Raw genomic sequence first — 17,744 nt, 5'->3', positions numbered from 1 at the left:
AGAAGATGCTTTAGTGACAGATAACAACATGAACTCCTTTCAAAACAAAACTTTGTGAAGGCAAAGGATTTTTTTCATGCACAGATTCTTTTCGATTCTTATCTACCGTTTTTGCACTTTGGTCTCCGTAAAATGGCGAATTCGAAGTCTTGAGAGAGTCCAGTGAGTGTATTCTATGTTGACAAAGCAGGAAAATTGCCACAAATGATGTGCTTCTCATTATCACTGATCTGTCGTCATTTCCTTGCCTATCTCGTGATTGAATGATTATATTTTCAAAATTTGCGCATTTACTCATCTTCTGAGGCGTCATGTTGACACTTCCACCTAACACGTGATCGATCACGTTCATCCTGTAAAATTCACCACGCTTAAATCTTAAAATCTTTCTCAAAACTTGTTTATTTCTTTCAAGCCTGGATAACAGGGGCTAACATAAAAAGAAAAAATTAAGAAAAACGTATGAAAATTTCATAAACCTACTATGCAGTATGCGCAACTATTGTTAAAACCAAAAATTCAAAATTTGCAACAAAAAAACATAGCATAAAAACATTTCAAGTTTGAGTCTTCATTGAATTTTAGTGTACACAAGGTGTACATATCGAATCACAAAATCACTTTTTTTATTTATTTTTTTCAACATGTTAATCAACAACCGTATTAAAGTATGGGAAATTGGTGAAAGTAAAGTGTTACCTGTCGCACGGTGGCGCTATTTCAGTTACTTTTTTAATGTCCTTTTTTTCGTATTTTTTTTAATCTAACAACTTACACTTACAGTCGATTTTGGATTGCTTGCAGTTTCTTTCGGTTTTTCATGGAGGCGATACTAAAACTTGACTTATAACCAAAAACATCGAAACAAAATAATTCTCAAACCGTTTCGGTACGTCGGGGGTCGTTTGAAGTCATAAAAGATACCTATGTCCATAATCATTGACGACATTGTCCAATGTTTTTAAGACTCTTCTTCTGTTTTTTTGACACCATCTTCTTCTACTACAACGTTTTCTGTGACAGTTTCTGTCGTGGTAACCGTGCTTTCATTCACGCCCTCGCCTTGACCATCACCGCTAACGATCGTTTCCGTGACAACGGTCTTGACAACATGAGTTGTCACGCGCGTCTCGGATGAAGAGTGCTCGGAAAAGGTAACATCATCACCTTCGCTAAGCATTTTGGGATCGATTGACTGAGTTGTGTCGATGATCAGCGGCGTGCTCTTCGGCTCTTCGATCACTTTTTCAGTGACTATCGTACGGACGGCAACTTCCTCGGCGTCCTGTTCTGTGGCCGGGGGCGATTTATCCTCCTCGGCGCTAGCGGGCGCCTGCTCCTGTTCAGTCGATGTTTGTTCCTGAACGGTGATTGGTTCATTATCCGGTTTATTGCCTTCTTGCTCTTTATTTGACGAATCGGCTTCTGGCTTTTCTTCGGTTTTTTCTTCGGCTTTTTCTTCTTGCTTTTGTTCACCTTGAGTTTCTTTATTTAGATCTTCAGATATTTCATCAACAGGCACTATCTGCGGCGTATCACCCTCATCGGTTGTGGCTAAAACGACAAAAACAGATTACAAATGGTTACGACTAGTAAAATAAAAAAATCTTTCTTCATGGCAACAAAGTACAACTGTCTAAATCCCTATATAAATGCAATCTTTCACAGTGGTGCATCGATCTAAACATAACTTAGGTTTTTTCAGAACTACCGTAGTTAAACAAACAATATTTTCTGTCTGGCTCAAAGTAATGAGAGTAACGCCACCGCATGTTTCTGTCAGTTTCAATGTTTCATTGTCCCACGGTTCAGTTATTCCACCAAAGGGGATTACCAATAGGTTATTACTTTGAGCGAATAGCTTGGCTGTGCTTGGGAATTCATGTCACATTTTCATGTCACATTTTCTTGTCACTTAATTTTAAGGGCTGAACTAAAACAGTCAAATTATTACAGCTAAAAAGGCTTATGAATCATATGATACATGTACCAAAACAACAGCTCTCTGTCATTTTCAATACATACATACATAGCCTACATACATAGCCTACATACATAGCCTACATACATACATACATACATACATACATACATACATACATACATACATACATACATACATACATACATACATACATGTATAATTATGTACATATATGCTTATTATTATTATCATCTGTCTGTCTGTCGCGAATACGCCAAAGCTATCTGTACGCAAATAACGAATCCTGCGTATAAGATTGGACCCCTCCGGTGAACTTATGGCTGACACCTGACCGCATTGGCCGCGTTGACTGTTCTGTGGCACAATGTACGAAAATAAGGATGTCTTGAAGTATAAATTTTGGCAACATTACCTAAATGCAGTCGATAAAATGGGTTGGGTTGTACAAACCCATCGAATTTGTGGTTGTCGTCATTTGCACATTAAGTTAGGTTTCTTCCATTTATGCGGCATTGCATGAAGTAAGGGTTTGGTTTCGTTTCTCCTATTAGCTTGAAATTGATTTTCAGCGATTTCACGGATGATTTGATCCCCGTCGATTTGTTCAGAAATTGAACCCTGGTTATTTAATAACATATCTTTGAATATTACTCTCTTATGACCTTTGCCCTCGTTATGGATACAAATTATTCATTCGATCCACTATGTTTCGTGCTTCCCAAATAATGAATATTATATCAATCCATTTATGCATATTTTATTCGCCATTACCTTATCGTATATCGGTATATTTGATCTGAAAGAATGCTAAAAGACGGGTTAATTAAAATGCAGACTCAGTGGACGTTTTCCACGGTCTCGTTTTATGCTTTGGTGATATTCCCATATATGGAGGCTTTAGTTTTGTCTGATTCTTGCATTGCTGTTTTAATACGAACATGTTATATTATTTCAACTTGAAAACGCTCGATGAAAGCGAGAGAAAGCAGACGTTTCTTCTTCTAATCAATTAGCCAAAAAATGCGATATGGCCAAGAAGGATTAAAGGAATTGAACTTTTGGGAGGACACCGACTTCATGATAACGAAAGAATTGACAAGGGGGTACGCAAACAAAAGATGAGGTACAACGGCCCTGCACATGTCTAAAACTAGATCTAGATACTTATTGGTCTCATCGAGCTAAAGAAAAACACCAATAATGATGATGAGAAAAGTAAATTGCAATATTAGCGACATGTTCGATTTTGCTAAGGACCAGCAAATGTTCAGAGTCTCTTGTGGAAAAGTAAACAGAGAAGGCCCCTGTAGCAGCATAGAAAAAAGGTTATGCTGTCACAGGGGTCATTGCCGTGTACCGATCCACAAACGATTATGTATATGTTCATATGATGCGGGATATGTAGACGTCTACCTCCTGTAAAGATGGCGGGAACTTTACCCTGCAATGTCGTTGTGCAAGAAGAGGGTCGCCTGCGAGCTCGAACTACAGGGCCACACAAACACCGTACAGAAGTGAAACAGCCCTTGGCGACCTGATTATATTGTTCAAGGACGGGCTTTGTCACAGAAGTCTGTCCTAATTCCAAGCAATTGCATCAGCCGAACTGACAGTGACATATACGGTTCATTCTTCATCATGTTCATGGCGCATCACAGCATCTAGTGCCTGCATTGTTCATTGCAATGAAATTCCTACTAGTATCCTTTTTCAAAAGAATGAGCTAAGATGTATTTTTTGACCCTTTGTCCAGAACTAGTGTCGACGAATATCCGTTTCGTATCCCTTCCAAAATTTTATCCTCCATCTCCCGAGAAGGCTATGCTGCTTCTCATTTTATACTTGGTGGAATACGATTGACTGTGAAAGGAATAGCTCCCAGGAATGTATGCTGTTAGGCTGTTGTAAATATTTGAACTCCGAGTTTCGCAATGAGGAAATTCATGAACCAGAACGTTATTCAGGACAACTGTTAAATTCTATTTATTTACATATATACATACATACTTACATAGGCCGGAGACCTACAATGCATTTTGAACAGTGTTCTAATATGAATCCTTATTCTCCCCAATATTGTGACTGAATCAGAGATTATCCGTTTAACCCTTTCAGTGCTTTAATATATCCCAACAAAATTTTTTGCAACATTTTACCAATTTTTATTAATTTTCCTGAATTTTTTGGATAATTTTGTGCCAAATAGACATTAAATCTCATTTTCTACAATTTTTACTCAAAATTATGGCAAAATCTGAAAAATTGACTGAAGTATATTTTTAATTTTAGAGCCAGCAAAAATTGACTTTTGCGCTCGAGGTTAAAAACACAGGAATATTTACATGTAAACAGACACTAGTTTTGTTTCCAATTTATTACAGGGATGACGGATTTAGAAGCTGATACTCGCGCCCTGGATTTAGACTGTCAGTCCATATCGACAACTCTTGGCTTCGGTCCAGACCTCCTACCGAAGTCTCGGGTCACGGCTTCTACCTAACGCAATAAATCTTGGTTGTTCTTCACCGTTAGGAACGTACACCGTACATTGATCTGTATTGTCGGTCACGTGTCTTGTTTCAACCAGCAAAACCTGTAGTCTTCTTTTACCAAAATGTCATTCAAATGAAAAATCGTTAATAAAGATGCGCTATGTGTGTGTGTGTGTGAGAGAGAGAGAGAGAGAGAGAGAGAGAGAGAGAGAGAGAGAGAAACAGACAGACAGACAGAAACAGACAGACAGACAGGTTCATTTGAATTATATGTTATATGTTTCTTCTATGCCATTGGTTGTTCTCCACCGTTAGGAACTACTTTTATCTTAAAACTTGTTTGATGTGAGTGTAATTTGTGAGAAGACGGTTTTAATTTGGATTTAGATTTTAGACAACTTCCAGTGTGCTGGTGAGCAGGCAGCTTGAAATTCGGTTCATAGGTCAGGAACTCTGTGAATTGCTATGGTTTTCAACATGTTGGAAAGTGAAATCTGTGACGAACAAACGGAAAGATCGAGAAATGTATGATTTTGTGCCCTGTACCCGGCAACCCCTCTCAACCCTACCGCAGCTCAGTATCTCCGTTACCTTTACCATGACCCCATGACCTCCACACTATGGTAGACTTTTATTGTTTCACCCAGAAAAGGTGCACCCATGGACCCTCGAGGGTCTATGGTGCACCTAAGTAAAGAAGAAACGGTCAGTCTGGAAAGGTTGACAATGTGCTGTACTTGCAAACAAACGCCCGTTGGATGGGCTCTTGTCGCACACAAGCTGTTAAGGATTGGTGAGAAGGCAACAAGTCATTGTGATTCTGATTTAATCTGTCACTATGAAGTAAAGTGAGGAGTTGGCATGGTAACGAGGACAAGCGATCTTTGAGATTATCAGTATCACGTATGTAATCAACAGGTCACAGAAAAAGAAAAGGAAACTTCCGTAATGCGACGTCTCATCTAGAAGAGTAGATAAATAAATTATTTAATATGTCTAACAGTTGGCCGGTGAGAACGAAGAGGTACACAGCCTATTTTTGAATTTCCACAGTGACAAAACTTTTCCCAGAAGAATGCATCGACGCGAAATATTCCACTTTCTTCTGGGTTGAAAACGGATGTATGAAATCGTACGCTCTTTGTCATGGCAGAAGTACCATCCTTATTTTAGAACTAGAATAGAAGTAACCCATTGCACGCACATTTCGTCTTGGATTTGACATTTTTAAACAGCTCCTCGCTTCTGATGACATTTTTCGATGATACATCATTGGCGCCTCCCCATCTCTTAAGGTAGAAAGCGCCTCAAGGATGTATACTCGGATCTCAAACTCTCAATGCGTTTTGGTCTACCACTTGTGGCGGCTCATTTGGAAGCTAATACTGTGAATAAAGTTTTACTGGCTTAATTTTGTGGAGCATGGGGATTTTATTTTCCCCCATAGAGATAACACGGGGATGGCGGCCATTTTGAATTTCAAATATCGGTAAACATTGGGTAATTTGTTTCTTTAGTAATAAAATTTGCACGGTGACCCGGCTTTTATTTTTGATTTTGAAAGAGAATGGTTGAAACGTTTCTTGAGGAAAGTTTGAGCAAAAGTTTAAGCCTTTCATTTTCGAGGCGTGAACGACTTTAAATAAACACCGTGCATAATGTTGGCACTTCATTGAGACTGGTCCGTTGACAAACTGATGAAGAATGTTGACGCGATATATAAATTTAACGAGTTACAAGGCAGCGCATGGTGGGACAGAACTCTCACTTCGGGGTGACTTCAGTATTGAAATATGCGGGGATATATTCAATTTGACAACATATTGACAGTGAACGCCCTCAACAAAAGGCAACTCTCGCGACCTACGTGCCAATTTTAAATATTTAAATTTGACTTTCGTTTGTAAATCTGCGTTCAATAAGTGCGCAGAGCTATATTTACAAGATGATACGACATTATAATTTCTCATATTTTCGGTGGTGTTGAAAACCGTTCATTTCGAAAAGGACAATAAAGCACTTAATAAACACAACGAAAGTGTTTGAAATTGATTATTAGTCTAATTTCCATTTTATATTTGAATGAATAAATTTGAATACTGACTGGCCGCAATGTACCACAGATTCAACTGCTTTCAAAATAACTCAAATTGATATTCTTTGGTAATATCAATTCTGTTAGATTGTTTAAGTTTCTGGCACCATGCATAACAACGCTACTGTCACCAAAACATGCAGAAAATGAAAAGTACTAGGTCTGAATAAGTTAATGAAAATAAAATGTACTTTTAAATTTGCGGGGAAAACACGAACACTATTATCTTGCTTTTTGACGATCCGTTAATTTTAGCGATCACTTACATCGTAAGAAAACTCGATCGTAAATTGTAAACGCTCGATAGGCATATCAAATTAACAATATGGAAAATGCCGGTGATACTGTCGATAGTTGGCACAGCTTTCAACATCCCTCCACTTCTACTTTTTATGCCCACTTCACCTACTGATTTGTCATATTTATAAGAGAAACAGATGACGAACCGGAAATTTTATTGCTCGAAAGCTTGAAGTCATTTTGGTCTTTAGAAGTTGGATTTACGTTTTGAACGCACGGATGGTGACTCTAGATATTTTTGAGTTACGATGACACTACTTGTTAGATCACACGACGACCTCTCTGTGACATCATAAAACAAAATGTCTGCCCCTATCATAATTCATCTGAAAGCGGTTTCAAGTTTGGTCTCATGGAGAAATCTCATTATGATTACGCATTGTGCGAGCATGGCCTGGGCTCCGGGCTTTGGGGTCGTCTTGAGGAAATAAAATGTCAAAGATCAAAACAGTCACAACAAGATATTTTTGTGGCGTGATGTGGTCCCAATTAACAAAGTTGAAACTTGGCAGGGCGAAAAATAAGATTGACTACTTATATGAATGGAAATTTAACAAGTTACCACCTACATCATGTGACACACGAACGCACAAACACATAATTTTTTTCTCTCCTTTCTATCCACACACTGGAAAACTTGATTAAATGACCATCTCCTCTTTCTGGCTCCAGAAGGCCGATAAATTTTATAAAGGACAACATATCACGACAAAGAATCATTAGGACGAACCTAAGGTTGTTACGGTTCAAACATGTATATTAATTTAACCGATTCAAGTTTTTGAGTGCCAAATGATAGCCTCGTTAAGCACAGACGACGTTCTCATCAATTTGTGCTTCACGAAACTAAAACATCACATGCAGACGGATCGACACACAGACACAAAGGTTAAAGGGCATTCCGGTTTCGATTTCATTAAGTTGCAGATGTATATGACATTACTGACAGTCTCCAATGAAACTTTATCGCCTGTTTTACCCTTTCACCCTCAGCGCCGAGTACACAAGACCAACATTGGCCGTAGAAAACGATCTGTCTGAACCAATCAGTATAAGTGAAAGATCTTAGGATCTACGACAACAATTTGAACCAGAGAAGATGCTGAAATTTCGGATATTGCATACATTTATATGTTTCTACGAGTATTTTCCTTCATTATACATATATAGGACCCAGTAAATCATTCTACAGATCAGTGAACGGTAGACGCCTTCCTCTTTGGGAAACGAATAGTAGATGTTACTTAAACACGGGTTTACTATTTGGACCCTTCGTCGTCCGGCGCGTGGAGTGTTCTGTGTTAAGTAAAAGACGAGTTTTTCTGCGTGTACCACATTGGCAACTCCATGCGCCTGTGGCATAGTTAGCACCAAGAAACACCCTTGGCTTGGAGAAGTTGTAGACCCTCAGGCTAACGGTAATTGCGCGTTGCTTATCGACATTGACCTTGCAATGTAAGAAGTTTTTTGTATCTAGAAAGGAAGGATAATTTTGGTCGGCCGGCGTAAGCTTCTTAGGATGCCATAAGTTATTTTACTAATATTGATTTGGGCTATTTGACGCCTATATTGAACACTCATATTTGATGAAAATGCCCCCAGGCGTTACTACAGCTGTTGACATGTATTCGCAATGATTTTAGATACTCCGTCTGCGCTATTTGCTGAGTTCCCATCTTTCATTCAGGCTATGGCAAGTTCTCTGATTTAAACTATGGCAAGTTCTCTGATTTTATCAGTCTATGTGTACATAGTGTACATGAAAACTTGAGAGATATTTTTATCGTTGGAAACTGTTCGAACTCATACTTAGTACTTTACACGTTGAGAATATGTCTCGATATGCACTTTAGGATCAAATACACATTTTTTCCGAAAAGTGAACGTACAACGGACAACTATTGAACGAAAAAGCATGTGTACACGTTTTTTTGAGTTGTATTCTAAACTCAACAAGTCATCGTTGATGACACAGTCCCCACTTGTTAATGGGTACTTTGATTACAGGTTCTCAGAGAGGATAGAGTCCTCTTCATTAGGTCTGTGATAAAAATACTTTTGAATAAATTCGCTTGATACATGTCTGAGCTGTAGTTCAGGACATGAAAAAATCGTAATAAAATGGCCACATGGCAGCCTTATTGGATCGTATCACAAAACAAATTGACCTGCATATGTATGACATAGGTCAATGTCCTTGTACCAACTTTGAATAAAATCGATTGAAACATGCCTGAGTAATGGCTCTGTACATGAAAAAATCGTAATAAAATGGCCGCCTAGCGGCCATATTGGATCGTATCACAAAACAAATTGACGTGCATATGTATGACATAGGTCAATGTCCTTGTACCAAGTTTGAATAAAATCGGTTGAGATATGCCTGAGTTATGGTTCTGTACATGAAAAAAATCGAAACAAAATGGCTGTAAGGCAGCCATATTGGATTGTATCACAAAACAAATTGGTGTGCATATCTATGTCATTGGTCAATGTCCTTGTACCAACTTTGAATAAAATCGGTTGAAACATGCCTGAGTAATGGCTCTATACATGAAAAAATCGTAATAAAATGGCCATACGGCAGCCATATTGGATCGTATCACAAAACAAATCGACATGCATCTGTATGACATATGAAGTAATCCTTGTACCAAGTTTGAATGAAATTGCTCCTTGCATCTCTGAGATATCTGCAAGAACGGACGGATGCACGCATGCAAGCACGCACACACGGACCCACACACAGACATGACCAAACCTATAAGTCCCCCTGGATGGTGTCCGTGGGGACTCAAACCATCTGCACAAAGTTTCATCAAATTTGGTACAGTTGTACCAGAAACTGCTCAAATCTCAAATTATGCAAATTAGACCTAATTATGCATGCCACACCAATATAAATAGACCTGCATATGTATGCCATAGTGTAGTATCCTTGTACCAAGTTTAAAAAGAATTGGCACAGGAATATCTCAGATATCTGCATTCATGAGCCCCTATGCATAGACACAGCATTAATATTAATTTCATCCTGGAACGCCTGTGGATCATACCTGGGGACCCTGTGGATGGATATCAAATACAGGAAAGAAAACAGCCGTCACACAGCCATTAATGATCGAATCATTACAAAAATCGGCATGCATATATATGTGATAAGGATTAATATAGATACCAACTTTCAATGCAATCGCGCCCAGCATCGCTGAGAAATTTATGTGAACGAACGCACAGTCGTAAAATATAGGAAACAAAATGGCCGCCACGCAGCCATTTTAGACCAGATCAAAGCAAAAATCAATGTGCATATGTATAACATATAGAGTAATCTATGTACCAAGTTTGAATGGAATCGCTCCTAGCATCACTGAGAAATTTGCGTGAACATACGCACCGACATCAAATACAGGAAACAAAATGGCTGCCAGACGGCCATTTTGAATCGGATCGTAAAACAAATGGACGTGCATATGTATGGCATAAGTGATAATCCTTGTACCAAGTTTGAATGAAATCGCTCCAGGCGTCTCTGAGATATCTGTGTGAACGGACGGACGGACGCACGCACGAACACACGCACGCACGGACATGACCAAACCTATAAGTCCCCCCGGACGGTGTCCGTGGGGACTAATAAATCAATAAATTACAAGGGGTATATATCAAAGACACGATGCCTTGGCCACCAACTACAAATGGGCCTTACGACAAGCGAATGCCCAAGTCCATGCCATCAAGACCAGGCCATTGTCGGCAAATCTGATTTTTGTGACAGACCATTCAGAAATGTAGTCTTTATTTAAGTTTCCTCGTTCGCGAAATAGGATAGGAATGATGTGATTTGGAATATTTTTCTGAGAGAATGAAAGTGTTCAGAGTCCTGGATCAGAACAAAAAAGTGCTAGGGTTATCGGAAACACTTTGGCGTAAAAAGCGTACTTGTCGGTTTATCGTATGATACAGAATTTAAACTGAATGATGAAGCAGTCTTTATACGTAAACACTAGCTAGCTTTCTTCTCAGTATTTGGCCCATTTCAATCTCACAAACTAATTATGGTTTCGAAACGAGAGTTACATACACCAATAAGGGGTGGACCATTTGATATCCTGGGGGGGGCTTGGAAGATTGGTGGAGAGCCATTATTTTTTTTCCCACGTGCTTCACCATGAATTATTTTTTTTCTACAGGGCATATGCTGGCAACTTTTTTTTTTTCACTTTCCTTCTTCGAGATATATTTTTTTTTTACCAAATTTCGGTGCAATGTTTGTTTGCTTGGTTTTTCACACCCAGTAAGAAGATGCTGTTCTGTCGCACACAGACTATATTCAAGAAACTAAATGAAGTTATGTAAATACATGTACATTTTTGATTCACTTTACAAAAACATATTTGTAAAATCATGTACATTTATGGCATTTACTTGTTATTGTTGTCCTTACATTGAAAGTAGCCGGGTAATTTAAGAAAGTAGATGGGTGGACTGCGAGGGAGCGAAGCGACTGAGTGGCGAGTGAGCGTAGCGAACGAGGGGGGGAGAGCGCGAGAGGGGGGTGTCCCCCTCTCGCAAGGCGAAAAATGAAATTTTGGAGTGGAAATGGTTTTCTCTGGTGGCATCTGAGGTGACATTTACTGACTGAAACAGTACTTTTGTTGTGTGTCTTAGACGTGGCTCACATACAAAAAAACAAACAAACATGATTTTGTTTTGTTTGTATTATTTATGACACACTTATGGTTTTATTTGCAGTGAAGATGTAACATTTAATCTTAAATCACCTGCTGTCTGCTCATTTCATTGCCCATTTCCCATTCTTCATTACCGCATAGTAGTTTCCCCAAAACCATCAAACTCATTCAATTCTAATCAAAAGACATTCGCTTTTGTTAAGAAAAACATTGGTAAGATAATTCACTATAACAGTGTTCGCATTTACGAATAAAACATGCGTATATAGAAAACTCATAACAATGAAAAAATGTGTAGAGAGTCGATCCAATGCGTAATAATATTACGCATTGGATTGAGTCTGTACGCATTTTTTCATTGTTATGAGTTTTCTATGCGCAAACGATAATAGTAAAATGTTTGCAGGCTGTCTCTCTTCTTGTGGTATTTTGACAAAATCCTTACATTCAGATTTACACATTTCTGGAAAACACTGGTGAGCAATTTCAATTTCAGCATACTTCCTCTAATCAGAAGGTCATGTATACTGTACAATTGTTCATATTCAGTTATTGTTCCTCAAGCTTAAAATGGTTTATGCTTTATAAAACTCTACAGCTACTGCTTGATTTTTATTGATGCTGCAGTGTGCATCGAACAATTGCCAAGATTTTTTTTTTCCGAGTCGAAATGGTCCATAATTTTTTTCCATCAGCCACCTAAAGCCAGATTTTTTTTTTGAGCAACTCCACCTGGCATCTTTTTTTTTCCCCAAATCTTCCAAGCCCCCCCCCCCGGATATCAAATGGTCCACCCCTAAACAGTACAGGACTATAGCACCGTGCCCAGCTCCGATGCGACTTGCGAACCCATGGTGTGAGATATAATTCATATACCGTCACGTCACGGTGCGTTGTTTTGGATGAAGCAAATGGTAAGTTTACGTCTAATTGATCTGTAAAGCAGGTCAGCGTTTCTGGACGTCGACATCTTTGACACCCAGTGTCCAGTTAATAAACGTGCGAAAGGTCAAAGGGAAGATATGTGCGCATGCATCCCCCGCGAGGACTGTGGGATTGCCCGGGCGCTGAGGGCAGTGGAGGTTCAGCTCAGACAGTTTTGTCGCGTGATCATTTTATTTTACGATGCGCCGAATACCGACTCTCTCGTAAATCTTTGATTGGATTTCCATTTCAATACTTGCAGTCGAAAAGAGTTTAATATAACTCACTGACTTGCTCTGTGTAGAAATATTGTGAAGAGATTTTGCGAAACAGGCTAGTTTATTCTCAGTGTGAGTCCGTAAACTGACTGCGGTGGGCACGGTCGCTTGTGATCAGGTAAAAACCCGAAAGCCCATATCAAAGGTCACTTTCTCCATGTCATTTGGCTTTTCCCTCGTATAGTTCATCACAAGCAACTGTGACCCTGAGCTAAAGTTTTATTCACTCTAAAAGTTTGAATTGTGTGTGGTGGGACTTGGCAAACAAACGATATGCTGCTGTCTGATAAATAGTCCAAAAAGTATGCTGTCGCATCGAAAGTTTAAAAAGTCTTTGCTCTACTGCATTTTGAAATCTGGAGAGATTCTACGGCTACACTGACGCACTACAAGATACAGTGACACCTACGTACGCGGCAGGACTGGTGAGTCTACTAAAGTTCAACGAACTGTTTCTTGGTTGCGTCATGACAGCCCGTGGCGCGCCTGATGAAAGTGGAAACATATCCTATCGCATTCAGCAGGCAGTAAAAAACAGCCTTGATCATATATTGCACAAGGAGAGCTTTATGTGAATTAACTCGAAAGTTGGCCGATTAAATTTAAAGAGCGCACAATTTCTGCACTCGTATTAAAACTTGATCGAAGAAAGGTCGGCCCTGGCCTCCACTCGTTAGTCCATGTGGCCTGTTGACTTGGTTGGGCACTATATAGATATGAAAATAATATCAAGGCGAAAGTTATTGGCGATGCACTGTTGAAACTAATTAAGAAATATTCCCTGATTGGAAACTTTGAACTTCGAATGTCAATTAAATTAAATAAAGCTTTTATTGAAATACTCACGATATTTTAGTGATGAAGTACATAAAAATTTCCGCTTAACTGGTTAAACGGGTTAAAAAGTAACAGAAGGTATGGAATAATTGTGTTGTAACAGAGTTACAACAGCTGGAGAATTGGTGCTGTCCTAACCAGTCGCAAGACGGTGTTTCCGTGACCTACATAATTGTTCCACCACTTTCATATCCTTTTCAGTGTACCCTCAACTAATTCTAAAATCAACTTTTCCGCTTACAATAAATTCGATGATTTTTTGTTTCGATTTGATTTGATTTGTTTGGTAAACTAAACTGCGTTGCAATACAATACGAAACAAACAAAATGATTTTGGGAGAATGAAGTAATGTTGAAATATTTCCAGTGGTCAAAAAGACAAGATTGTGTATCACGTATGTGTAACAAGCTGACGAGATTCCGACCAATCGAAATCGTCCTAGAATTGACCCAAAGTTGACAGGAACTGCCAGCTGGTTCTCAGTTTGTACGAGGTCGACCCTTTAACATGTTTAAGAGGGTTATTGGTTTCCCACTGTGAAAAGAGCTCCACTGTCTATGCCGGTCGATGTAAAGAGTGCTAATTTGGGATTAGATAAGCAGCAGGATTGAAATACGTCCACTTTCTGTAATTATTAGTTCCATGCTCATCATCTCTCCCCACTCATACATACATACATACATACATACATACATACATACATACATACATACATACATACATAAAATGTACTATGTACAAACACACAAAGGTATATAGGTATATACATGTGGATATAGATATGTCTGTGTGTATGTATGTAAGTTTGTATATGTATGAGTGCAGATATACATAGACTGAGTTGGAAGAGAGTAGAAAGTCTATAGTCCTGCCCTTTCCCGCCATGCAGCGGAAATCGACAGGAAACCAACGCATTGGCAAGACTACAAAGGGCTGAACGGAAGTGAGAACAATCAACCTCACTTATCATAATGAGTTAACAGAAATAATTTCAACATGATATAGTAGTATCACTGATTGTGATGATGGTTGCGGTGTCACTCACTCTCAGGAAATGAGTAACGTGAATTCAGGGTGTCAAATGACACTTTTTGAAGCATGGTCATTGGTTTATATTGGGGTCATATGACGTCATAATTGTTCTTTAAATATTCGCTTTTTCAGACCAGCTGCTGGCGTTTGTGCACGCAAAGTCTATTAATTAACTTTCAGCACAACAAGAATGGATGTTGATGGCAAGTTGTAAATTTTAACTTTAACGACCTTGACAGCCAATTAAACAGAGTCAGACGACAACCAAGCCAGACAGCGACCCGACCAAACGACTCATAGAGCCACGGAAGTGTGGATTCTTTGCCATTGCATAATTCAGTGATGTGTCAGGCTTGGAGAAATTCAATATACTCGTGCTCCTAGCCCCACTCTTCAAAAGCGTTCTTAATATTTGGTTGGTACCTTGAGAAGCGCGTTGTCTTACAGCAAGGGGGTATCCATCGGTCAAAAAAACTACAGAGTTAAAAAAGGATCTGTTATTGTAGCAGGATGCGCATACAGACAATAATCCATTAGTCTCAGTGGTGGGGATGCTAATGCTGCACCCAGTGGATAAAAAATCATGGTGATGAGCTCTTGATGAAATTGATCGCCTTGTCACATACTTGAAATAGCTCAGCAATGGAATGTGGTCTCCCGTTTTGTCCTATGACTGCGTAACGTTGAGCAAGTTGGGAATGGCTGACAAGGCTACTGGCCGAGTACCGGTACATAAACGTTTTCCATCTGCTACGAAACAAAAAATCTAGGTGTTCGTTTGGAAACCTAGAATGTAGCTTCTCGATTAAAGTGCGCCCACAAAATAGCCAAAAGACTAAATGCAAGGTTTTAAACGGACAGACGGTTAAAATTCCAGCTGCAGTCTGCTCTCTTTTGACGAGCAATGGTTTCGTTCAGTATTATGTGCTGCCTCGGCTCAGAAGCCCATGCGGTGACAGTTGACCTAGAGGACGTCCATGTCCGCTCCGACCATCCCATCTATCTAGTCGCAGCAAAAAATGTATTGAAGTGGAATACGCCAATATGAATACAGTTTCGTTCTGTCCGAGTAACCGAAAGGCGTGGACTCGGACAGCAGTGATACGGCTATCGTCTGCATTTTACGCAATAAACTACTAGCGGAGTGGGTATCACAGACAATTAAGTTGTCGGAGATTTGTCGACAGTGTCAAATAGCTCTCAAATGTTGTTGCGTTATCTTCATGACGTTACATGGAGAACTGAGCACTTCCAGATTGAGATTAAAGTCCGGAAGGCTGAAGAATGCTCATTAACATTGTACCGTCAAAGTTTGAAGGAAGTCTATAGTCAATGGTGATATACACTTACCAGGTTTTCGACGCCTGCCGACCGGACAGCATTTGGATAAAGCTTTCCCCATTTTGTATGCCCAGGAAAAACACGCGAACGAGTTGCCGTCTGGTCAAATCACTTATAACCGAACACTCGGAAAAGGGGTGGGTTGAGCGTGGGCTTCCTGCGAGGACCCAGATGATCTGCTTGTCAAAGTTGGTGATAGGCGGGCCTCATTCATGCATTATAAATTGGGACTGGGGTACTGCACACGTATTCCGTGCCTGCCACTCCCTAAAAGCGAGGTTTATAGTCGGCCAGTATTAATGATACGAAAGATGAGAAAGCGGCCACTCAAATTTATTTTTTAGTTACTCGCAACGGCATTCTTTCTAAAAGGCGAGGATCATTTGCCTTGTTTGTCGGTAGCTTATGTATCGTCAACGAAATGAATGTCACATGGAAAATACCCACCACACATCGACAATTTTGAAACACGGTTATATTCCATCTTCGAAACTTTGCGAACTCTCGGATATTAGAGTGAAACATGGAGCGGCAAGAAGATGTTTGGGATCACTATTACATGTCCTTGTGAATGTTTAGGAGATTTGAGTGTCCGCGCCACAACCTTGACCCTCTTGGTAACAAACTCTTCAGTTGGTATTAACCGGATGGCCCACCATAAATGAGGGTGATGATCTCAACTACAGTTGTATCGGCCTTGTTGGGTTATTTGAACGTATGCATGATTTTTTTTTCAAACATTCAAAATTTCACGTATAGATACATTGCGTATTTATGCACATCCCTCCCTCCACCCATCCGTCCATCCATCGATACATAAATCCATCCATCGATACATAAATCGATCCATCATTAATCCATCCATCCATCCATCTATCCATACATACATACATACATACATACACACACACACACATACATACATACATACATACATACACACACACACACGCACGCACGCACGCACCACACACACACACACACACACACACACACACACACACACATACATACATACATACATACATACATACATACATACATACATACATACATACATACATACATACATACATATGCACACAGATATACGCGATGACATAATGAAGGATATAGTTCATTTATGTTTAAATGAAGATGATTATAACCTAGCCATCAGGTTTTTATTCATGAGCAGCGTTTTAATACTGCAGATGTACATGTACAGTGTTAACGCCATGAATCATTGAACTTGGCGATGTCAAAATGAACTCTTCACTTGTTAACGCGAAGTGAACATGCCGTGTACATTCGAGCTAGCGCTTGTTACTTTGTTTTGATCGAAGGTCAGGGAATGGAAAAACACAGGAAAAGATACATATAGAATACTGGGGTACTGCACACGTATTCCGTGCCGCGGAGTATACCTAAGAAGGTATTTTTGTGAGGTAATAATTTTAAGGTTATCTATAGTCACCTTACCCCGAACAATAAATACAACAATCCAATTAATTTTGAACCAAGCTATATTAAAAGTGACTCAATACGATTGGACCTCAAAGCGACGAAGCCTGCGAGTTACACCAATCCTCACCAATTGAAATAATTGTTCAAAAGACAGCGATTCATCAATAATCTTACCTTAGTTTTGCCTCTTTCAACTCGAGATGTGAAAGAATCTGCAATGAGGACTGCTAAAGGGTCAGTATTTCTCTTCATAGTATCTTATTTATGTGGAGAAGTTATTAAAGAAATACTTGGTTTCGGAAGTACGCATTGCATTGGAAGTTATCCAGTCAGCCTCTGAAAATATTGGCATTTGACTG

The 17,744-nt window shown here is 39.4% G+C and overlaps 1 protein-coding gene across 1 annotated transcript; it reads right to left on the bottom strand.

Moving 5' to 3' along the window:
* Positions 1 to 384: 384 nt before the first annotated feature.
* On the bottom strand, positions 385 to 16,258 carry LOC139123220 (uncharacterized). The gene is made up of 2 exons (XM_070689336.1): positions 15,949 to 16,258; positions 385 to 1,554 (listed from the first exon to the last, which is right to left on the bottom strand). The coding sequence occupies exons 1-2, from the start codon at positions 15,998 to 16,000 to the stop codon at positions 962 to 964; spliced, it is 645 nt and encodes a 214-aa protein (XP_070545437.1). The 5' UTR covers positions 16,001 to 16,258; the 3' UTR covers positions 385 to 961.
* Between the last annotated feature and the right edge of the window lie 1,486 nt (positions 16,259 to 17,744).

Source organism: Ptychodera flava, chromosome 22, assembly GCF_041260155.1.
Source record: "Ptychodera flava strain L36383 chromosome 22, AS_Pfla_20210202, whole genome shotgun sequence".
Taxonomy (NCBI): Eukaryota; Metazoa; Hemichordata; class Enteropneusta; family Ptychoderidae; genus Ptychodera; species Ptychodera flava.
Note: the sequence above shows the minus strand (reverse complement) of the source record. Positions and strands in the feature narration are given on the sequence as shown.